The 25,427-nt window shown below is 32.1% G+C and overlaps 1 protein-coding gene across 1 annotated transcript; it reads left to right on the forward strand.

Moving 5' to 3' along the window:
* The first annotated feature begins 1,992 nt into the window (after positions 1-1,992).
* Positions 1,993-22,166, forward strand: LOC132725576 (beta-1,3-galactosyl-O-glycosyl-glycoprotein beta-1,6-N-acetylglucosaminyltransferase-like). The gene is made up of 4 exons (XM_060710712.1): positions 1,993-2,118; positions 17,092-18,107; positions 19,605-19,831; positions 21,662-22,166. The coding sequence occupies exons 1-4, from the start codon at positions 2,050-2,052 to the stop codon at positions 21,979-21,981; spliced, it is 1,632 nt and encodes a 543-aa protein (XP_060566695.1). The 5' UTR covers positions 1,993-2,049; the 3' UTR covers positions 21,982-22,166.
* Positions 22,167-25,427: the final 3,261 nt, after the last annotated feature.

Here is a 25,427-nt window from a genome sequence, read left to right on the forward strand (position 1 = left end):
TTTACTTGATCTTTCATGAACAGACGCAATTAAACAGAATCTAAAATTTGCATACAATATAATTGTTTTCATTGTTTTCGAGGAATTTTTTGTCTGGAGACTTCCGTAAGGAAATGCTTAACTGATGATTATGTAATGATGATGATGATGAAATCTATGCTAAATGAGGATGCATCCGCCCTTTCAGGCACTAAATACAACTTTCGCTGTATAAGCCAAAGATATATATTCTTAGCCAAAAGTAGGTCACTCTACGGCAGCCAATGAGAACCTTAATGTACAGAAACATGGAACAATAAGAATTGGAGGTAGTCGTGTAAAGAGCTGTTATGCTAGCAACTGGCATGCCTTTCAACCCGTCACTTTCTGTGAGTCAGGGGTCACGCACCCAAGCATATATTCCTCGTCGTCCCTACCCCATTTGTAGAGCCACATCCCTCGGCATTGTCAGGACATCGGCAGCTGGTCTGCTGGATACAAGTTTCGGCTTTTTCTTTTTCGCCGTTCCAAGTACTTCAAATCTACTACCGATGCCCTATGTCTTCTCTGAGACGTGCACGCTCCGAGGAGAAGAGCGAAAAATGCGTAATTGATATTAAAAACAGACAACAAGTGTATGTTCGTATGTAGTTAAACGTATTTAAGATCGTTATTGAATTTCATGTAAGTTTTAATATAGTATTTCTTAAATTGTTTAATGTCTTTCTAGCTCCTCGTTTAAATTGAAGGACATTTAAAAAGGACTCCTCCACTGAGGTTTTTTGACATAACTGGACTGGAAATGATATTCGAGATTAATGTTTCATTTTATGTAGGTCTAGACCAATAACTTGTGTGCAAAATTTAGATCATTTACTTACTTTTTTTCCAGAAAAATATTCAAATTGTGGAAAAAATGACCTAAAATTAAAAAAAGCGTTATTTTTGTAAAATATAATTGAGTCATGAACCTAAATCCTATGATCACCGCCACATGACACATTTGCGGATGTTTTTGAATAATTATAAATGTTCACCATTTCATGCTTGAATGTTGAATACAGCTTAAGTCGATGCTAGGGGCGTGGAAGGTAGCTTGCAGCATCTTTTTTCATTAACAGGCTCAGTCAACCCCAGCATGCAAAATGTTCTATCTTTCCGATTTGCATAGAATAATGTATTTTTATCATAATTGTGCCTATACTTAACAAATCTTAAATGAGTTAACGTTCATCTTTTTAAAACAATTTTCACTTGTTTTCTTTCGGATGCATGTTGTTGGTTCTGACCTTTTGATAATCAATATTTTTCAGTTTTATTCTTTTATAAACTGACCATTTAATCAAAGCGCATTGGCCAAGGAACTTTGGATGCAAATGTACCTTGACAACTACTTACATTGTCAAGACAACGATACAAACGTAATTTGCAAAACCAGTTCAAAAATATCAAAATGAAAACAAAACAAAGCACTGAAGAAACAAAAACAATAACAAAGCAGTTAAATTGTGCGCTTCTGATGGCTTTGTTTGCAAGTCTATAAAAATCTGTATAAATCGTGAAAACCTACCGTCCTTCCAAAGATGAGAAAGTTTCTAACATTTCATCAATAAATGTCTTCTGTTATTATGTTTGAAAATATCGTGTAAGTATTCAGATACGATCATTTTCAGACAGATGACAATTAGATATGGAAAAAGTAATATCAAATAGTTCAATCTGTAATATTATGTCAAATGTCAATTTTGCATTTTGTTACAACCTTATCAAATAACACAGATATGGACATAAACAGCTGAAATAAAACAAACATCTGAGGAAAAATTAACATTTATTTCTCTGATAAATACTAATCATTTCATGCTTGGAAATTAACCATTTAAGGTTTGTCTCATTTTCTTTTTAGTTTTTCACCTTCATCTTTTGAATACTTTTGGAAATATTAATCCTGTGATGCAACATGAGTGTTCTTTCATACGGAAATTGTCACATGCTATTGATTGATACAGCCTTATTGCTTAGGTAAAACTTTAATACAGGTGATACATTCTACACAAGATTGATAAACACATGAGTTCAACAATGCTGCTGAAGACAATGTGCATCAAAAAATGTTTGTATGGATGTATAAACAGAAAGGTAAAGTGTTTTCGTAATTATTTAAGTCTATATTTATCATAAGTTATATACTGTCTAGCACATTATATTCCTAGGTCTGTATGAATATCCTATTCACTATTGTTTTTGTAAGAAAAATCAAAAAGATTATTGACACATTTTAAAGTGGAATGTCTGCAATGGTCACATTTTCCACAAATATATCATTTCAAATATTGCTAAAAACGGAATACAAATTTATCGTTTTGTATCCTTATAAACTATTTTTAAAAAAAACATTTTGGTAGCGCTTTAAGTAAATTTTTACGGACATTTCTATGATGAATTATTGTATTCTTTCCAGAACTATTTATTAATAAGTTTGGCATAATGTGTCACACAAATTCATTCATTGATAATTCTTAAGTGGTTTGTTAATACTAAAATATCAACATAATTATTAATGAATCCATTCACTGTAAAACATTCGTGTGCAATATCGTTATTTAATGCAAAATTATTATATTTTACATTAATCTAATTTGTATGGAATACATGATAGCTTTATAAATCAAATGGATCAATTCTTGGTAGAATACATTTAATAGTTGTCAGATATAAATTGATATTGAATTTAAAATTCATAGATCTATTCAAAATGAAAATAAACCCTTTGTATTTTAGATCTAAATTAGTAAAAGGAAATAGTCACACGCATTTTTATTAATAAAACACTAAAAATATTCTAACATCAATAATATATTCCAATCATTCTGAAATAATTGAGAAAACTGACTATTTTATTGATTTCTGTCCTACAAATATTACAGCCAAATTTGTCGAGTTCTGTATTCAGTATAAACCGAGGTAGTTATTTCGAAATAACAATTTTTCATAGACATAGAAATGATTGACTTTTTAAGATTGCAATATTTCTAAGTATATAAGAAAATCAGGTTGTATACCGTTAACGAGTTACCAAAATACAGTTCACACCAATACAGATGACACCTGTTTGTTAATTCTCTTACAGTGACTTTCAGCTTTTCTAAAGGTTAAATGTGTTATATTTCGATAAAACCTATTCAGATAATTGCAAGTGTAAAATGAAATTAATCGTCGATGAAATACAAAAATAATAAGAAAGGCCCTCGATACCTCTAATCTACCTTTATTTAGTCCAAAACTTCTATTTTGAGGAACGCTGTTTTGATTGAAGAAGGCTTTACAGTGACATGATGCACTTTTCCTAGGTACTATTACTAATAGTTAGTTTGAAACAGCATTAAATTGTTTTCCAACGAAATATATAAGCTGGAGGCCGCTTTAATGCGAATAGACATAAAATATGTACGGTATAACTCTTACAGTGAAAAGAAAAAATAGTGATACTTATTAATATTTTATGTGGAGAGAAATATGTTTTTTGTGTACCGATTACAAATTTTGGTAAAATGTTCCTAGTTTTTTTAACTATTGTGCCTCTAATATTTAAAGGCAGATAAATAACATGCCAGATACAGACTAGAAAATAAGACATATTTGACAACTACAACTCTTAGCAAAGATTAACATGAAATCAGTTAATAATGAGTTTTTCGTCATGGCTGTAAGTCGTCTGTATCCCTCAAGGTTGTATCGATTCCTTACATTTTTTTAATCTTTATAAATAACATTGCTCTAGATAGTCAAGCAAATATTAGACTTTTTGTTGACGATACTAATCTATACAATGATGTGGAAGATCCGCTTCCAATATTCTTGATGGAAACATGGAAACAATAAATACTGGAACCTGGTCCAAATGTTATATCTGAATTTTTGTTGATATTTCGTAAAACCTAGTAACATGCACGGTCAACCAATGATTGAAGCATAGTTTCGCGAAATCTAGGTCTAATTCTTTCAAATGATCCTTACTAGTCGGCACATTTTAATTGCACTACAAATGAAACAAGAGGCATGTCTAGGAGACACAGATGTCCACCACCACCACCGCTATATGTGTTAGAACTCCGGATGATATAAATAAGAATAACCATGTCCTCTTACTTAAAACAGCCTTTTTGTCCTTGCCAAAAACGTTTATTAAATACCAACTATGCTGTTCGGTCATTACATCTTTGGTGTCTCAGAGCCAAAATCACTACTTTTAGTCACGATTTAAAGTTTCGATGATAATTTACGGTCGTTATTTCTGAAGTAAATTATTGTACTTTAAGAACATCTCAGACAAATAACAAAACGGTAAAATTCAATCTATTGCAAGCTTGGTTTGATTGAGTGTAGTGGTAAATGCCAGCCATCGTAAATGCTCACCCCCAGCACCGGCTTAAACAGAAATCAACATTTAATTATAAAATGGCTAAATGTCTAGCCACTCCTAATGTCCGCACAAAAACTATATGAATGATAACTGACAATCGGAAAATAATCTGCAGCACTGAATAGAAGTCCACATCTGCCATGAGGCACTTGACACCGGTTTTGTATAGAGTAAACAAAGTTCTGAAAAACGATACATATATCTATATTCGAAATATTTGAACGTCCAACTTCCTCATTTTACTTACTCAACAGATGTTCGTCTGATTAATCTCTCACATTAATTTTGTGTAATTTTATCTCAATGAAAATCAGGGAAATGTGTATCGTTTCATAAATTGAATGAATAATTTGTTATTTAAGTTAAACAAAAACATGTTATGTTTCTATCAAACATTTTCCTACATAAAAAAGAATATCAATTTCATATTAGAAAGCTAACGTGGTTAGCAGATATATGAGATAAAAGGTTTACAGATTTCAGTGTAATATTTTAAACTAACCATATAAATGAAATATTTAAATGCCCTACTATCTGTAGGACTATGTGAGAAATCAGTCAAACTTTTCATTTGTCTGAAACAACATTACAACATTATACAGTGATGTGTGGGTATGCAATCTGAATGCAATTAATTTTGAGACATGATAGGCCTATGTCCTGCTATGATACATAGATGAACCTGAAAATTACGAGTAATCGTGCCTTGTGGTTGTAAAACTTTTAGACTGAGATCTATCAAGAATCAGGGATTTTCATCGGTCAGTGTATATTTTATTGCATTTTCTGACCAATCAAATACCTTAGAGTTTCGGGTATAACATTAGACCTTATTTATCTTGTTTAATGCATGACTGGATACGTTTTTCATAAATCATTTTAAGCGAACATTTAAATAATAATTAAAGAAATGCTCACAAAATATTGTGTTCAAATAAGCAAATACGATAAATGCATAAAAGTCCTTATATTTTTTATACTCAAAGTTAACCTAGATCATCTCCTGTGGCAGCACGTTATACTATTGTATACTAGTGGCTTTTTCTGGTCAGGCCTGTAGTCCTGTGGCTATAGCAGCTCACAATATGATGTCTAGAACTGAAGTGGTTACATAACCTTGTCAGCCATTCAAGCACATCCGAAAGATATGATCATTTAATTTTGCAGCAACATCTTATTATTTTTCTCCATGATGCATAATTATAATAGTTTTATTGGCCTCCCGTGCATCAAAATAGTATCATCACAAAAATCGACTTGCATTTAGTATCATTCAGTGAATAACTGAATTCAAAATTTAAAGGTCACCTTTTAGTATATAATTACATTTCAGGACATGAATGGTCACCTTTTGGTAGATGATTACATTTAAGGACATGAATTGTAACATGTCCAGGGTCCGTACTGTCAGTGCCTGAAGGGGCGAATGAACCCTCATAAAGCCTTAAATAATACACATACAAAGTGGCGGCTTGGCCGAGTGGTTCAAATGCCGGATTATTCATCTAATGGTCGCTAGTGGTGTGGGTTCAAACCCAATCAGGGGCAAGCCGTTTGTTCTGCGGACAAGGACGTTACACTCGTTGCTAACTTGTTGATTCTAGACAAGGGATAAGTGTTCAATAAGAATATAGTCTTCCACACAATCGAACAAAAAAAATTGTATAAACTGTAAACTTATTTCCTAATTTAACAGATATGAACATTTTTTCTAAAGTAATCTGCTATCGGCTATGATATGCAAAGGAAAACAGTATGCATGTGTTTCAAGAATAGGAAGAAATATAAATGACTGACATCTTAATACACAATAGAAACTCTAGCCAAGTATCAAATTCAATCTATTGTAGCAAACAATTTAAAGAAGGTAACTTCTTCATACTTTCAACAACTTGTTTAGAAATGATATTTTTAATTTTAATCTCAATTTATTGATTTGTCACATACGGGCCCTCGTTTTAAGTAGTTGTTATTCTTGATTCTGTGACAAGGGAAGACTAAAATACGAACATAAGTTTATGATAAATGTATAAAACAGGGGTGTACTGTCTAGAAAAGAATAAAAGTGGTGAAAAGAAGAGCCTATAAATTCCAATAAGAATCTGCTATCCCGAACGTTTTAAAATATTCTCTTCCCGCAAGAAACCTTCTTACTTGCTGAGAATGACAATTCAAAAATGTTATGTTAACAACTACAGTATTATACGAAGGGGAGAACCTGTTGACTTCCTCCGTCATTAAAGATGGAAAGTCGCTATCAGAACTTTAAAGTGTTGGTGCGACTTAAAATCCTCTGTTTTAAGTCAAGGCTGTATATTGTCTACTTTATTTTTTACTTTGCCATGGGCAATTTATCAATTTACCTAAATACGTTTGCCGGTATGATAAAATTTGTAAAATGATTTCGTTTCGTTAGCCAAATCGCAGAAGAAGGGAGGGACATTCCCCTAATAAAAAGTATTAAGTGTTTGAAATTATTTGTTGTCCAATATGATTGTAGTAAATGTATTTCAAATGAACAGAACAGAACAGATCTTTTATTTCTGATTTGTACATAGTACATCATCATATACATAACATAATAATATTTGAGTAACATGTAATTTTCAGTGCAATCAATATAAAGAAATTAATAAAATAAATAATATAAAGAGATTAATAATTGTAATTGTAACAATTGTCATTGTTCAGATATTTGTTATTAAGCCTCAGTTAAGTGAGGATGAACATATTTAAGAAGAAAAATCAATATCAAAACTAATTTTTAATCTATCATTAAACTTTATTTTTAATAAACTAAATTTTGATCTATCATTGAACATTATTTAACACTGTAGTTCTAATAGTCATAGCATTTTTGTAATATAGTGCTAATTTACATAGCTCATTTCTATTATTACTTTGCAGCAATGCAATAAATTTGTACATACTTGGGTTAACAAAATAATATCTTTTAATATAAAGGTTACGAATATTTGTATAACATGGGCATATAAAAAAAACATGAAATTCGTCTTCTAAGTTTCTTAAAGAACAACATCGACAGTAGGGTTCAATTCTTTGTATTCTATTTCTAGCATATCTACCAGTTTGTATTCTTACGCTGTTCGAGAAGTTCTTAATCTAGTAACAAGTCGTCTCAAATAATCAGGCCATATATCTTAATAATTTTCGTAACAAAAATTAATTTTACACACATTATATAATTCCAATACAGAACTTGTTTCATGCCACCCCTGTATAAAACAATCAATAATACGTTGTCTGAATATCGGGATAAAGTTTTTAAATAAAATATCATATTGGTTAAAACCATAGTCACACAAAGGCTTTTTGAAATAGGCTACTTAGTAACATAATCCCTTATTACAATCATTTTATGATAACTGATAAACTGAGCGTAAAATAATATTGTCTATGTGCAACAACTTAAATCAATATTTAACAATGCGTACATAACAGGATATGGACAAATGATATCCTCCTAACTCTCTATAAACACTAATAGTACAGGTAGTGTCTTTACCGACAATATATGTTTGCAAAATTTTAAATGTATTCTTTTAATTTGTTTTGATTTTGTAAATCCTCATATTTCTGCAGAATTACTCAAAATTGAACCAACAAAAGAATCAAAAAGCTGACATAATAATTTTGCTTTAAATCTATACTTTTTACAATTTAAATACAAAACATTAAGCGCGTTTAACACTTTACCTGCAATGTATTCCTGATTTAAAGTAAAATTTCCGGTGTAATTGAAAACTGTTCCTTGATAATTAAAGTCATTTACTTCTTCAATATCATTACCATCATATGTTCAAAACTCATTTCCTAATAAACACCCTCTTTTCCAAAATACAACAATTTTAGTTTTATCTATATTTACTTCTAATCCCCAACTTTTACAATATTCATATAATTTATCTAAATGCATTTGTAATTCTTGAGGCGATTTTCCTAATATAACCATATCATCAGCAAATAATAGTAAAAGTAAGATAATTTCTTCTATATCAAGTCCAGAACTAATGTTATCTTGTAAAAATAATTCTAGGTCTTCTACGAACAGAGAAAAAAGTAGTGGCGACATTATCTCCCCTTGTCTTAAACCTACAGCATACTCAAAATAAGAGGAATAATCGTTACATGATCTAACACAGGATTTAACTTTTGTATACATGTCCCTAATAATTCTCAATAATTTACCTTGTATTCCTAACCTATACAATTTTAACCATAGTGCATTTCTATATATAGTATCAAAACATTTTTTTAAATCAACAAATACACAATATAATCTTTTATTTTCATTTAAATAGTGTTGCACAACATTCAACAGTATAAATAATGCATCTACAGTTGATTTACCCTTTCTAAAACCAAACTGCGCGTCAGATATAACATTGTTATTTTCACAAAAAGACGTGACACGCTTATTTAAAACTATTGTAAATAACTTAGAAAAACAACTAACTAATGTAATACCCCTATAATTGTCAACGTCATTCTTATCACCCTTTTTATGTAAAGGTATAATTACACCTTCCATCCATTTATCTGGAAAATACCCAGAATCTAAAATAGCATTAAAAATATCACAAATATTGCGCATGCGTCAAAATGGTAGCACTTTTTTGAAAACGGTTAAAAAATTTGTGAAAAAATGGATTTAAAGTTGTTTTGCTAGTGATTTTGGATTTGATTTATAGTTGAAAATGGATATGATTAAGTAAAGTTTATATAGTATGGGAAATAAAAAACGGAAGAATAGAAATAGCAGTGGAAATGACGTTGAAGAAATCAACAATAGAAAGGTATCTAAACAAAGAGGCCCGTCTGGTGATTTAGACATAAATATTTCTGTGAGCGACATACTTAACCAGACTAATTCCGTTCTATATGATGATGATGATAATAGTGTATTTGACATAAATTCAAAAGCAAAAGTTTCCGAGAAAATGGCGTCAAATGAAAAAGAACCAACAAACAAGGATATTATGAAATGTTTAAATGGAATAAGTGACAGATTATGTGCAGTGGAGAAAAAACTTAGTGCTTTTGACCAGATTGAGAAACAAATTTCTAGTTTTGAAAAAGAGCTTAAGTCAATATGGGTGGCTATTGATGATAGGGCAAAGAAGGTAGAAGAGCGAGTGGCTAAAATGGAGGATAAGATTGAAAGCACAGACATAAGTTCAGCCATATTAGCGGGTAAAGTAGATGAACTTGAAAAGGCTCGGGACAGTATGAGAGAGGAGGTGTCTTATCTCAAATCTCAATCAATGAGGAATAACCTCATTTTCACTAATGTACCGGAAGACAACTCCAGTGGTAACGAGACGACGGAAGTAACCGAGCGTAAACTACGGAAACACCTCCAGGACGCCTTGAAGGTTGCCAAGGAGACAGCTGACAGTATTCGCCTCGAGCGAGTTCATAGGTCACCAGGTCAACCCATTCCTGGGAAAACCCGGACTATAGTTGCCAAATTTACATTTTTCAAAGACCGCGAGCTTATTAGAAGACAGTGGAAAAATTTGAATGACACACCATATAAAATGTATGAACAATTTCCACAGGAAGTGATCGAAAAGCGTAGGAGACTAGTGCCAAGAATGAAGGCCGCCAGGGAGAAGGGGCAAAGGTCATGGATTGCTTATGATACGCTGTTCATCGACGGTAAGCCTGTCCGGGAGTAGGGGTGCGCCGGAGGTGAGCTAGCTATCATGTCATGGAACGTGCATGGGTTAACATCTGACAAAAAAGCTCATAAAGACTTTGTAGATATTATTTCAAGTCACGATATATGTTTTTTATATGAATCTTGGACAAATTCTAGTAGTAATGTTTCTTTAAATGGGTATATTTCATTCAATTTCTATAGAAAATTTCAAAATAGGGGTGCGCGAAGATGCAGTGGTGGGGTTATTTTGTATTTTAAAGAGCATTTAAAAGAAGGTATACAATTAATAAAAAATCACCATGATACAATCATTTGGCTTAAACTTGATCGTAATTTTTTCAATACTAAAGAAGATATTTATGTGTGTGGTGTATATATATATGGGGGTGCAGACTCATCTGCGTACAATACTTTAAATGTTGATTTGTTTGATTTATTAGAAAATGATATATTTTTTATACGACAATTTAGGGGCTGTGTACATTCTTGGAGATTTCAATAGTAGAGTAGGAAATAAGCATGACTTTATTATACATGATACTTTGAATAATGTTTTTGATGATATAGATTATGACCCCGATAATAGTTCATGCAGGGCCTCAATAGACTGTAAACATAACAGCCATGGTATAAGATTATTAGATCTTTGTAAATCTTCATGTTCACGAATAGTTAACGGTCGTATCGGGGACACTAATCATCATACTTTTATTTCACATAACGGGGCATCTGTTATAGACTATGTATTATGTAATGAACGCAATTTTTCACTGATCAATAATTTTAGTATATTGTCATTCAATGAATGGAGCGATCTTGCCCCCTTACAATTGAAAATATCATGCAACAATACACCTGATAAAGATATTATATTTACAGAAATGAAATACAAATGGAATGATGTATATAAACAACAATTTAGATCAGGAGTCATTGCTAATTTACCATTATTTAATAATATTGTTAATGATTTAGACAATAACAGTCGACAGTCTGTCAATAATGCACTTAATAGTTTTACAGATGTATTGCGAAATGTTAGTGACCCATTATTTTCAAAAACATGTCAGTTTAAAAATGCTCATTGTTTCGAAGAAGAAAGTTGTATTAAGCATGCTGATTGGTTTGATGTAGAATGTAGGAATGCACGTAGTAAGTATTTAGAATCTTTAAGGTTGTTTAATATCTCAAAGACAGATTATTTTAGAATAAGGTTGTGTGAAAATAAGTCATTTTATAAAAGTATTGTTAGAAAAAAGAAAAGCTTACATTACAGAAAGAAAATGTCTGAGATAGAAAATTTAAAGAAAGGTAAACCTAGAGATTTTTGGAAATATTTTAAAAAGAAATCGAACAATTTTGGAAAAAATATTACAATTGAACAATTTAAAGAATATTTTTCTAATATAAGTAACGACTTATTTGCTTGTTGCAATGAGGAGGCTAATCAGTTTTGTCATAATAATGATTTTATGAAGTCAAATGATATTTTTCCAGAATTAGACCAGCCAATTACAGTTTGTGAAATTTTTAACTGCTGTAAAATCACTAAAGCGTAACAAAGCGTATGGTAGCGACTGCTTTATTAAACGAGTATTTTATTGAAAGTATAGATATTTTATCGGCTCATATTTGTGATTTATTTAATGGTATTTTAGATTCGGGTTATTTCCCCGAGAAATGGACAGAGGGTATTATAATCCCTTTACATAAAAAAGGTTGTCACGATGACGTAAATAATTACAGAGGTATTACTCTTGTTAGTTTGTATGTCAAAATTGTTTACTACTGTTATTAATAATCGAATTGAGAAATTTTGTAACGAACATAACACTATTTCGGATGCTCAATTCGGATTCCGTAAAGGAAGGTCTACTGTAGATGCTATATTTGTACTTATGTCATTAGTTGAAAAATATTTAAATGAAAATAAAAGATTATATGTTATATTTGTTGATATGATGAAGTGTTTTGATTCCATTGATAGAAATGGTTTATGGTTAAAAATGTATAATTTTGGAATACAGGGTAAATTATTGAGAATTGTTCGTGATATGTACCAGAAAATTAAGTCTTGTGTTAAACTTTGTTCAAGTTATTCTGAATATTTCCAATATGCTGTTGGTCTTCGTCAAGGGGAGGTAATGTCCCTCTACTATTTTTCAATTTTTGTAGAAGACATCGAATTGTATCTTCAAAACAATCCCGACTCAGGTTTAATACTAGATGATATTGTTTTAATACTTTTACTTTTTGCAGATGATATGGCAATTATAGGCAAAGCCCTGAGGAAATACAGGAACTATTAGATCTTTTGTATTTATATTGTAACAACTGTGGCCTTAAAGTAAATACAACAAAAACTAAAATAATGGTATTTAGAAAAGAGGTCGTATTTTACCAACTGAGCAATGGAACTATAATGGCCAAAATATTGAAGTAGTTAATGATTTTAATTATCTTGGGGACAGTTTTTAATTATACGGGCAATTTTACATTAAATCAGGAATATCTGAGTGGTAAAGCTTTGAAGGCAATGAATGTACTTCTTTGTAAATTGAAAGAATTTGACCTTTCTCCCAGAACATTATGTCAGTTATTTGACTCATTTGTTTCATCGATATTAAATTATTCATGTGAAATCTGGGGATATACTAAGTCTAAAGAGCTAGAAAGAATACATTTAAAATTTGTAAAAGGTTATTAAGAGTTCAACCTAACACCTGTAATGCTAGTGTATACGGCGAGCTGGGAAGATATCCTTATATATTCATAGGTTTGTAAGGATAATAAAATACTGGTTAAAAATTGTAGAAACTGATAACATAATCCTTAAAGACAGTATATAATCAAGCTTTGTATGATAGCAACAATGGTCATAAAAACTGGGTTTCAAATGTAAAAAAGCTTTTGAATGATTATGGATTTTCATATGTTTTTGATAATGTTAATATTATTGACAAAAAAAATATTTTTATTTGAATTTAGAAGTCGCGTTATTGATTCTTTTAAACAGGAATGGTATGCTACCTTAGATAATAGTTCTGTATTGTATATGTACAAAAATAGTAAATGTAGTTTTGAGTATGAACTTTATTTGGATATCTTGCCAAGATGTTTTAGATTTTATTTCTGTAAATTAAGAATGAGTAGTTTGTCTTTGAGAATGCAAACTGGCAGATATTCTAGGAATAGAATTGCTAGAGAAGAAAGGTATTGTTTATGTTGTAATGCCTCAGACATTGAAGATGAATTTCATTTTGTTTGTATATGTCGTTGTTATGCAGAGTTAAGAAGAAAAATATTGGAAAATTAAGTATACCAGAAACCCGTCAGTTTATAATTTTTTACAATTAATGATCTCAAATAGTAAATATGAACTAATTCAGTTATCCAAATTTGTAAAAGAAACACTTGCTTTGAGAAATGTTGAGCGTTCAACATCATAATTGCTCATTCTCCTTTTCGTATGTCTTTACTTTTTTAATTCGTAATATACACATTTATTATTTAATTTTCTTGTTACTAGATGAATTAAGATTAAGAATTTTGAAAAATGTCATGATTGCTATTACCATTATATTGACGTTATGTTTGTAAATATTATTGTATTATAGATGATGTACTATGTACAAATCTTAATAAAGTATCTGTTCTGTTCTGTTCCTAAAATATCAATACTTTCAATCAAATATTCATTCAAGATAAAATCACTACCAAAAGCCTTACCCTTTTTTAGTTCTTTGGCAGCATTATAAATTTCTTGTACAGTTATAGTTTTATCTAATTCTTCAAAACAACAATCTAAATTATTAAAATCATGGCTACTACAAAAACTTTCTGCCTCAAGATTCCTTTCCTGTAACACATCACTTCCTAGGGATGAGAAATAGGAACAAAATTCTTCAACAGATAAGTCGTTTGAAGATTTACTTTTCTTTTTAAAATAGCTCCAAAATACTTTAGGTTTTGCATGAATTAAATTTCCAATATCATTCATTTTCTTTTGTTTAAAAATACCCTTCTTTTTTCTACATAAATCTTTATACTGCTTTTTTAAATTACAAAACATTTCCCTATTCTGATCCGACTTAAACCTGTTAAAATCGTGTAAAGCATGTAGATACTGAATTCTTGCCCTTGAACATTCAAATATCAAACCAGTCAGCCTGTTTTAAAAACAGACTGTTCACTAAAATATGGCTCATTCTTAAACACATATGATTTAGAAAACAATGGATCTGCGACCTCACGTAATACCTCAGAAAAATTATTCATAACGTTATTTACAGATTCTCTACTATTCTTATCGATATTATTTGTAAAAACAATTCAAATATGGTAATCTTGAAATAAGATGTGACCTAAATATACTCTTATATTTATCATCCCATTTATACCTGACCTCATTTTTTTACCTTAATCTCATCCATGCGTTTCTTGCACCTCAATGTAAAACAACACCCCCGCATGGTCACTAAATTCATTGAATGAATCAATAGTAAAGTTACATAATATATTAAAATAACATTCTTTTGTTAATAAATAATCGATAACGGACGCCCCGTTTGTATTTGCGAAAGTGTACATACCAGACATATCATTAATAGACGACCCGTTAACAATGCGCAAATTGTTTGCTTTACAAAGATCAAGAACCTTGACCCCAAAAACTGTTACAGGCCCGTCTTAATGGTATATCGGGAACATAATTAATATCATCCATATTTCTATCAAAAATATCACATGTTATAAAATCATGTTTATTGCCAACGCGACTATTCCAATCTCCAACTAAATATACTGAACCTAAATTTTCAAAGTCATATATATCATTTTGTAAAATATCAAACAAGTCAACAGGGACAACACTATATGAATCGTCACACATTTACTATGGTAAATCGGCAAAGTGTTAATCAGTCTAGTAAATCTACTGTTTATAAAAATAATATAAAACAATAAGCCGGTTAAAATTTATTAGTACGTATTTACAAAATTAAATTGGTCTCGCGACTGTACCGAGTCTGACAATTCAATTTTGTAAATACGTACCTATACATAAATAAATTCCTTACAAATTGTAGTTCATATCTTAAGAAAACTGTTTCAAAATATGTTTGTCCGATAGAATTGCAGTATTCCAAATGAATCATAATGGTAAATCGACTACATCTATTCAGTCTAGTAAATCAGCAGTTATATAAAAAGTAATTTCAAACATTTAGTTGGTTAGTGTTTATTTGTAAGCATTTACTTAATATAATAGGTCGAACGAGTTCGTCGTTTTTTGACGATACAAATCGAATTATCATGATTATGCAGCTGCGTAATACAGAAAATACGAAACAAGGAAAAAAAGATATTTAGAAATAAATTGACTGCTGTAAAAGATAATGTTAGATTGGTGTATACAAATTTATGGTGTGATAAAATATCCCAGCTGTTACTATGTTTGTTTATCTTCGATGACACCGGAGTGCGAATTGTAATGGAGAAAAAGATCACCATAACATTTAGGACTTCAAAGAATTGTTGTGCAGCAATATCAGTGCTTTAATAAAATGGTTCTATACACTTTTAAACATATGTTTTATTTTTAGCTGTTGACTTTTGAAAAAGAAAAGATATTGTATTTATTAGTATATCAATTTTGTTTACCCGAAACTCGTTATCATAAATGTAAATAGATTAGCTAATGTAGTTCAACCTGTTTGAAAACAAACACAAGTTTCTAACATTTGATTGTAAGATGACGAATAAAGGTGTAATTGATTCGAATAATTCATAAGTACACGGTTCACTCAGTCACATACTAGTGTTTGGTGATATTGTAGCTATAGCGTTTACACTTACTTTTTCTAAACATGAAATAGTAAAACTCTCTCCCGTTGTATTTTAACCGGCAAATACTAGAGGCCGAATAATATCCTGTACTGGCTACGCATTATAAAATTGTCTGGTTTTGGTTTGCAATCACGTGACAATTCCATGTTATATTTAACAAATATCCTAACACACTAATGGTGATAAAGCGAAACGTCTATCCGTCAACTGATGCGTTCAAATCCCATATTATGGGTTTTTTGTAAATTTTTGAGTCCAATAGTGAATTCTATTGGACGAGTACCCAGCTGTCAAACCTATATTTTAAGAGGCGCTGGCCGGTATTGTATGTGTAGGTTGTGCAGCATTGTATGAGTTCAGATTAATCAGTATTGTTCTCAACAATGTATAATGACCTTTTTATTTCACACCAACATTTCTGACATTTTAACAGAACGTCTTTTAAATTATGTAAAGTAGGATAAGGATTTGATATAAACTTTTGAACTCTGAAAATGAAAACGAGGCTAAATTGAATACCATATGCAGTTGATATAATATTGAGGACTATGAAAGTTTAAATGAGACTACGAGGGTAAGATATGCATTTGATATGGATTTATTGGACTCTTGAAATGAAACGAAATGACCTACATGGATAAAAGTTACTGAATTTTATCATTCGTAAATTGATATCAGCAAGCAATTAATACATTGATAGTTACATTTGAACTAGTTACTTCTATGTAGTGACTTATAAAAGTAAGTTATTTATTGTTTTCATTTAAATATTTCTAATGTTTTAGATTTATTCAAAGAAAACTAATGGAGCTGGGAAATAAATAACAGAGCCCAGATCGTCGTTTTAAAAAAAAATTACAATTAATATTGAATCTGATTTTATTTAGATGTTTTTGTGTGTGCAAAACATGTACTTAACAGCACTGTCTGTACAATATTTAACATTTTATATGCACGATGCCAGCAGTACTCAAGCAAAACTACAATTTAAACATAAGGTTTTCATGACAATATGTTGAAAATCCGTAAGCCACACATATTCGAACAAATGAATATGGCAAACAAACATACACATACTGTGATAGTTTAATCATCGAATATTTTAAAATTCTCATAATTCTTTGAAAACATGTCAAGTTTTGTGTTTTATTTTTAGACTTCAGAAAGACGCCTGGTCCGATGGTTTGTTTTATCTATGGCAACGGCGGTGCTGAAGTATGGGGCGATAATAGCAGCTTTAACGGTGTGCGGCCTCCTTCTATATTTAGCTGAATACCGGTCTATAATTAGACTAGGAGATCTAAAAATAGATTTACAGACTGGATCTCAAGGACACCTTGAAAATGTGGAAGATCATGCGTTCAACGGAAAATATAATGCTGAAAAAGTCTCGTTTCATGTAGATAAATACAATCTTACAAATGAAGTTCTTGAGCTGAAAGGATCTTTTTACGGAACTAATCAATCAGAAGTTAAAACTGTCAAAATACATGGGCTATCAAATTTAATAAATCAAGCCAAACCTTTCATTGTAGCAGACGATAAATTAGAACAGTCTGACCTTGAAAAGGAGCGTTTCTTTAAAGTTGATAGATTAGTTAAGGAAGTAAATTGTAATGCTATCATACATGGTGATAAAAATGAGACCAAAAAGGCGGAAAATATTTCCGAAAGTCAGCCTAAAACTGGCGTGAAACCTGAACAATACATAAAGCTTGCCAAAAATTGCTCACACTTTATATCTGAAAGGGGTTACATCACCGATTCATTAACAGAGGTTGAAAAGAATTTTCATATTGCATTTAGTCTTTTAATGTTTAAAGACATAGAACAAAGCGAACGACTTTTAAGAGCCATTTATAGACCACAAAATTTTTACTGTATACATGTTGACAAGAAGACATCAGATGACATTTTCAAAGCTATGTCTTATATCGCAGACTGTTTTGAAAATGTATTTATTTCCAGCAAGCGTTTTGACGTGCAATGGGGAACAATGACAGTGTTAGAGCCGGATTTATCATGCATGGAAGAATTATGGAACAAAAGTATAACATGGAGATATTTTATCAATCTGACAGGACAGGAGTTTCCATTAAGAACTAATTATGAACTTGTGCAAATATTAAAAGCCTATAATGGTGCTAATGACTTGGAAGCGACAGTGAAACAGTAGGTGATCATTCAATTCAAAATTATGTCGGATATAATTTGATTATTTTCATTGTACATAGCGACAGCAAGAGTTTTAAATGATATGTTAATTTGACCATTATTTCATAGAATTTTTTTTTTAATTCACAATGTACAACGTTATGGCCGATGCGTTGCATTCTAAAATTAAAGAATCAAGTCCGTTTTAAGTGATTGGTCAGCAATTAATACTGTTCCTGTGACTTAATTCTTTAAACACAACCATTTTATAAATACCCGAAAGATTCAATAATTTTATAACCGAACTAAGGCTTTATAAATATTTTTTCTTACAAATAAAAACAAATGCATTTTGAAGAAAGTCTGAAATGAAGTAAGGCGTATAAATTATGCTTTCAAACTGAAATGCTCAAACCAGTATTTTAGACAAATTTAGCACAATTAGCATAATGATTAATATGACTTTATTTGTGTACATGCGTTTGTTGATAAAGTTGCTTACCTTATAGAATAGGAAAAATGAATACCTGACAAAGGACCAAAATTCCCAGTCGGCTTAACAAATCTGTATCAAATATGAATGTTTCTGATAAATTATTTCTTAGACCATAAAATTAGAATGATACTACCTTTAGAAATAAATCCGTGAATAATACCGTTACGTGTTACCGCATGCAAAATATAATTTACCTTAAGAACCACTGATTAAACTAAAATGTCACAGTTAAAGTACAAAGTAAACGGGAAAAAACAACAAAAGAATGTTTGAAAGTTACATAATTTATGAATTCCGAATCAATGTTAATCATTGCATCATGAATCTACAGTTCAGGCCAAGTTACGTGAACCTCTATATTCGAGAACTCAACTACCGCACAAACTTGGAGCGTGAAGTAGCTTTATTTGATTTTTTTATAATAAGTACTTATCGACCAATAAAAAATAACGTTACATAAAATAAGTATCCGTCAATGAATTCTAACAGAGTTCTTTCTGTTAAAATTACAGTGATGAAAAGGCGTATACGTTCATAGTCCATTTTGTAAGGGCTTATATGCGTGAAAAAGAATTAGACAACTTTCATTTTACTTTTAAAAACCGATTATTTTCATTCCATCTTAAAATGAAACATAACTTTACAGTATGTATGATTCGGTGAAAATCTGGCTAATAGAAAATTCACCAATTAATATTTTTCTGTACGTCATATTCACCAGCTGAAAAGTCAATATTTGAATAGGACTACTTTTAAGTGAACAATTTATGTTTCAAAAAATCCAGTTACATGTATTTGTAAGAATGTCCTTTCTTGTTGAATTACTAATAATGTACTAAACGAAGTGTCACCGTAATTTTCAACAGTCCGGTTTTCGTATCAAATAGATAAACACATTTTGTGAGGTTCGAATCCCAATAACTATACAAATGATGTATATAACTTAAAATATACCATTACAAAGCTTTTTCATTTCATAACCTTTTGGTTGCATAATAAAAAGACATTTGTATTTTCAGCGTTAACAAAGGTAGATGGGAGGGTGTTGGTCCCCCGCCCCATGGAATTGTTCCAATAAAAGGGTCGGTCCATATCGTAGCCAGTCGAGGATTTGTTGATTATGTATTGCATGATCAAAGAGCACACGATCTTTTGAATTGGACAAGATATACCAAAGTACCAGATGAAACATTGTTTGCGTCATTAAACCATAATCCTAGCCTAGGAGTTCCAGGCTCATATAAAGGTGAGTTTTTATTTATATATACATAAATATCAACCCTTTATATGCCGGATATTGAGCAAACATTGAGCTGCCAACATTAGAGCCTGGTCAGACTCCGTGGATGTGCAGACAGGCCTTGCTCTATGTTGGTGACAAAGGCTAAACACTTCCGGTTCCAGCCGATTAAAGGTTCCATGATAACCGCCGTATGAACACATCTGCGGTTGTTTCTAAATTCAAAATTTCACCATTACCATGATTAAATGTTGAATTCTGCTTAAGTCGGTGCTGGGGGGGTGGTAGACGGTAACTTGCACATTCCATTACAGTCCGTGAACTGGTTTAATCAAACAGAGTCTGCAACAATTTCAATTTTGTCTTGTTGAGCTTTCTTAAGGGATTCTGGATTCTTTATTTCTCTCTATTTTAGTTTATGGTATTTGGTAATATAAGTGGTTTCTGTTGTTGTTGTTCTTGGGTTGTTTTTTATTCCTAATTGATTAATGTACAATCGCCCTTGGAATTCATTGATTGTTTCTTAAATTTGTTTGTAGACGTCTGATAGAAAAGCAGTCAGATCCCCTTTAAAAAATCATTTTCACGGGGTTTGAACCCCATATGGATCACAAAATTGAGTATCGGTAATAAATATATGTGAACTTCCGCTCATCCAGATGTAAGCTATAGTCAATATGTGAAGGTGAAAATATATCAATCACAGGGTAAGTTTTCAACTTTTTTAACATTAATCCAATTTATTTTGAACAAATTCTCAAAATATTTTCAATACGAGTTTGTTTGAATATTAGACTGGCTCTTGTTTCTGGGTCGGGTGGGGGCTGCATTTATTAAACGCCGCCTTTCCTTGATGTTCTTGTTTATCATATTTTGTGAAAACTCAACGCATTGCATGTTTTGGGCACATTAGAACCCACGCAGGATGAAGACTGCATAAAAATCCAGAACAAAAATGGGTAAAGTCAGGAGGGTAGAATCACGTTTCGATTTTCTTTTAATTTTATATAAAAGTTAAAAGTTGAAAACCTATCGTGTGATTGATCTTTTTTCACCTTCACATATCGAGTTATAGCTCACAACTGGCTGAGCGGAAATTCACATACACATTTTAGCGATGTCAATTTTGAGTTCCACATGGCATTCAACCCCCGTGATTTTGTCCTGTACATTGTTTATCGCTAAGGACAAGCGGATTGGGGACCATACACAGCTTTCATGGAATGGTTTTAAAGTGTGACATTGAAGATTCGATCACAGTCGTATGGTGACATCTATGGATGTTTCTTATTTCTAAATTTAACAAGTGTCCTGTATAAATGTTTGAACTCTGATAAGCCGGTGCTTGCGTGCGTGTACGGTGGCTTGCACTTACCATTACCTCTATGAACATAAACCGAGCCTGTAACGTCTTCAATTCTGACGTTTGAGGCTTTATTTAAGGGTTTAATTTTATTCGATCGTATATTCACAATCAGCCATCGAAATAAAGTTTTACTGTTACAAATAAATAGAAAGAAAACCATGCCAGTTGTCAATAAATTATTTGCATTTTTAAATCGAAGTTGTCCGACAAACTTGCAATAAAATTAGAAAGAATCCAACACGATTTTGTTTAACATTGGCATTTGTCATTGAGAAAATATTGTATACATTACCATAATTGTAGATTTATTCCGTTCATATAAATATTTAATTTGTCGTATATAATCGAAAACGCTAATTTCAGTGTGTCGTATAGTTTTAGGCAGTTCGGGTTTTAAGCGGCATCAGTAAGATGCAATGTACGCATTTATGTTTCTAATTTTACAATAGACTGTTCCATTATTTTTACAGGGTATCCTGAGACAGATATGAAGGATGATATTAAACCATTTGTTGCTCGCTTTAAAAATTGGGGCGCAGGAAAATATAACTGGCCTTGCCACGGTCAAAGAGTACGTCTGGTGTGTGTGTTCGGTACGGGTGATCTCCCTTTAATTGCGTCAAGACGAGAACTATTCGCCAACAAATTTTATTTAACTTCTCACCATTTTGCCTTAGACTGTATCGAAGAATTGCATTTTAATCATACTAGAGACGAATATTTAGGAAAATTAGCATTTGATCCAAGCTGGTATGTACAATTAGGATTTGTGCGAAATAGAGTAAACTAATATTTCATGATAAACAAAGCAATGTGAACGGTTATAACTATTATGTAGGTTTAAGTCAGTTGAACAGAAAAAAAAATTCATTTACAGAACATTATTACATTAACCCTTTACCTCATATATACGCGAAACAACGCATTTTCGACCCCCCCCCCCTTTTAGGCCTGAAATTGTGAAAAAATGTCCTATTTGAGCCCCAAACACATGTTTTCGTTTGAGAAATGTTGCTAAAAAAAGGGAGCACTCTTTTTCGGCGCCGTCCCTCGCCAAGAAAAGTTTGGACTTGTGAGAGGCTTAAATTGACCCCAGGTCGATCATAAGGTAACGTGTAATCAACGCTGAAAAGCCTTTGACTCTATCTCAATCCCTTGAGAAGTTGCAGCACTTTGAAATAAATTTTGATGGAAAAAATCGAGGCAAAATAGTGATTTTTGGCAATTTTGAGATGTCCCCTCGTTGCCATTGTAACAGGAAATATAAGACTGAGCATGTCATTACAAAGGCAATGGTCCAGTCAACATTTGTGCCAAGTTTGATTAGTATTGAAGCATTTTTCATAGTCTCATAGCAGTTTGAACTTGTAAGAGGAGGCTTTTCAGTGAAAATGGCCATTTTTCACAATATGCTCATGGGGGAAAGGGTTAAGAGCGCAAAGTTATAAATAAACTGGTCGTGAATATAGACACTTTTCGCGCTTTATGATAGATTATATGTGTTCTGAAATAGGGTTGCACGTGCAATTAATATATCTTCATTAGCTACTATCAATGTCCCCTTATTACTGATATTCGTATGGTGTATAAACAAGCAACACACATCATTATATCTGAGCCGGGAATACAGGTCTCGAGTTACTATTAAGTATTGGAAATTGAGTTCCGCTCCAAGCCGGTGCTGTGGGCGTGAGGGATGTTGCACTTAATCATTATCCCTCATGTACAGCCTCAATCAAACCGAGTCGTCTGCAATGTAAATGATTATATAATGTAATTATCATCTTGTAGAATATGGAATTGTGCTTACATTTTCTGTGTAACACCAATTTGAGGTTTGATGCTTAGAAACAAACCGAGAAGTCCCTACATTCGACAAGATGTTTACAAGTAGCACTATATATATATATATGACTATATGAGCCGCGTCAAGACAAAACCAACATAGTGCGTTTGCGACCAGCATGGATCCAGACCAGCCTGCGCATCCGATCCATACTGTTCGCTATCAGTTTCTCTACTTGTTATAGAGTTGGTAAGCTAACAGTATGGATCCGGATTAGACTGCGCGGATGCGCAGGCTGGTCTGGATCCATGCTGGTCGCAAACCCATTATGTTGGTTTTGTCGTGACGCGGCTCATATATTGATTTTACTTTCAATTCTACAAAAGTGTAAAAGTATTTTAAAAGTATAAAGTGCTTGATATAGAAGCAGCAACAAATGTTCTATTTTAACACGACTGTCACAGGGGAACACTTTTATAAAATCTTATTGTTTACACTGTATATCCGCCTTATATGACGCATGTGATATGTTTTACTTAAAATATATTTCTAATTATATTTCTAGACATATGTACCATCAAAGTGCCATATTGCTGTACAATAGATATATATATTCAAAAAAGATATTTTCACCAGTAAAGTTTTGTGTTATGCATGATTGGTTTACATTAGTTAAAAGTTTGGGGTTTTTTTTTGTTTGTTTATGAATTGACATTGTAGGTAATATATGTTATAGCTTTATTGTAAAGTAATTCATGTTAATTTTCTAAATTACATGCTTTTATGAGGAGGTAAAGTTAGCAAACAAAATAACATTGAAACATATTTTTGTTGAATATATATATATATTTATATACAAGCAGAGTTTGTGTTCCTACTTTGTCCCGTCATTTCCATGCCGTGCCAACATTTAGAGGAATTGGGGGAAGACCATATATACGAGAAAATCTTTTTTCAGGCGAATGATCAGGATTCACGCTGTTCGCTATCAGTTTCTATACTTGTAATAGGGTTGGTAAGCGAACAGCATGGATCCTGATCAGACTGCGCGGATGCGCAGGGTGGTCTGGATCCATGCTTGTCGCAAACGCACTATGTTGGTTTTGTCGTGGCGCGGCTCTTTTATGTTTTGTATTGGAATACACTGCTTAATTTGCAAGTGTTAGTATATTGTTTGTAAATGACACATCGTAGTTGTCGATATCATTATCCTTAAATTGATCCAAATCTCTAGCCGAAATTTTGTCTGTCACCTTTGTCATTCAGCCATACAAGACGCTTAACGTTTTGAAAACTTGAGAAAGGCATAAAAAGGACAATGAAACCTTAGATTCTGGTCTAGAACTGGTGCACCTACTACAGATTTTATTGGTAAGTATCTGAGTTGTGGTGGAAGATAAAAGACTGCAAATAGGATACGTTTTGAATGAGGCGGCATGATTTCAATTCAAATAGATTCTTATCCTCTAGTTTTAACCGCCGTTTATAGTGGAAGTTTTCATTCACATACACAATTACACCTCCATAATTGTTTCTACCTACCTTTTCTTTCTGGAGTTAGAAAGGATTGAATGTTTGCTTGGCTGTGTGAAATGTTATAGTTAAACCATGTTTCAGTGAACGCCGATTTATCGAACACACCAAATTCGAATTCTGCTTCCAAAATATAAATTTTACTTTATGAGGCTTAATACATTGCAGTGTAAAAAAGAGAGACTACTTGATCATTTTATTAAGTCTGATAGTGAAGTTGTACTAGTAGACGAAAGAAATGCAAATGAGCTCCTAACTTGTTGATTTGCCATAATTTGGATCACCGGCAACTACCAAAAGAATTTGTAGAAAAAATATACAACTTACCATATAGAAAGATATAAAGATATGCGTTAGGGTAAAGAATGTTTGTTTTTATATGTAGAATTGCGATATTCAATGGATTAAGCTACATATTTTTAGATGTCCATGTGAGTATTTTCCTTGAGAGATTTCGAGTCTGGTGTGGGGGATTCTTTAAGTGAGTTAGACAATTGTGATATCAGCAAACAATCTGTTTTTTCTCGTACGTCGCACAAATACAGTATAGGTCCTACTGGCGACTTTCCAGCTTGAAATACTGATGGGGGAAGACTCAGGTGTCCCTCAGTTCAGTATTTCAGGCATGAATGGGCACCTGAGTAAAACCACCGACGTTCTGTAAGCTGTATGGTTGGATAACTTCCTCCTAGAAAAGAATCCAAAGTCCCTGTTGGTATTCGAACACACTGTGGTGAGGGGCAAGTGTCAACGGCCTTAACCACTCGGCCCATAAATGGTTTGCTTCCATAAAGTGATTTTTTTTTCTACAAAATCAGTACATATCCTTCTGAAAATATGCAATGGATACCTTATTTTCTTTTTTCCTCGTGGTAATCTATACACTTTTTTTCTTCTGTATAAGGATTAAAAAAACT

This window comes from Ruditapes philippinarum, unplaced genomic scaffold (genome assembly GCF_026571515.1).
Source record: "Ruditapes philippinarum isolate M1 unplaced genomic scaffold, ASM2657151v2 ctg1810_1_1_1_1, whole genome shotgun sequence".
NCBI lineage: Eukaryota > Metazoa > Mollusca > Bivalvia > Venerida > Veneridae > Ruditapes > Ruditapes philippinarum.

Excerpts from the sequence above, each read along its gene's own strand:
- LOC132725576 (XM_060710712.1), top strand. The coding sequence starts at position 2,050 with ATGAGTTCAACAATGCTGCTGAAGACAATGTGCATCAAAAAATGTTTG. Across the intron at positions 2,119-17,091 it reads ATGGATGTATAAACAGAAAG|ACTTCAGAAAGACGCCTGGT; the intron begins GTAAAGTGTTTT and ends TTTTATTTTTAG. Across the intron at positions 18,108-19,604 it reads TTGGAAGCGACAGTGAAACA|CGTTAACAAAGGTAGATGGG; the intron begins GTAGGTGATCAT and ends TTGTATTTTCAG.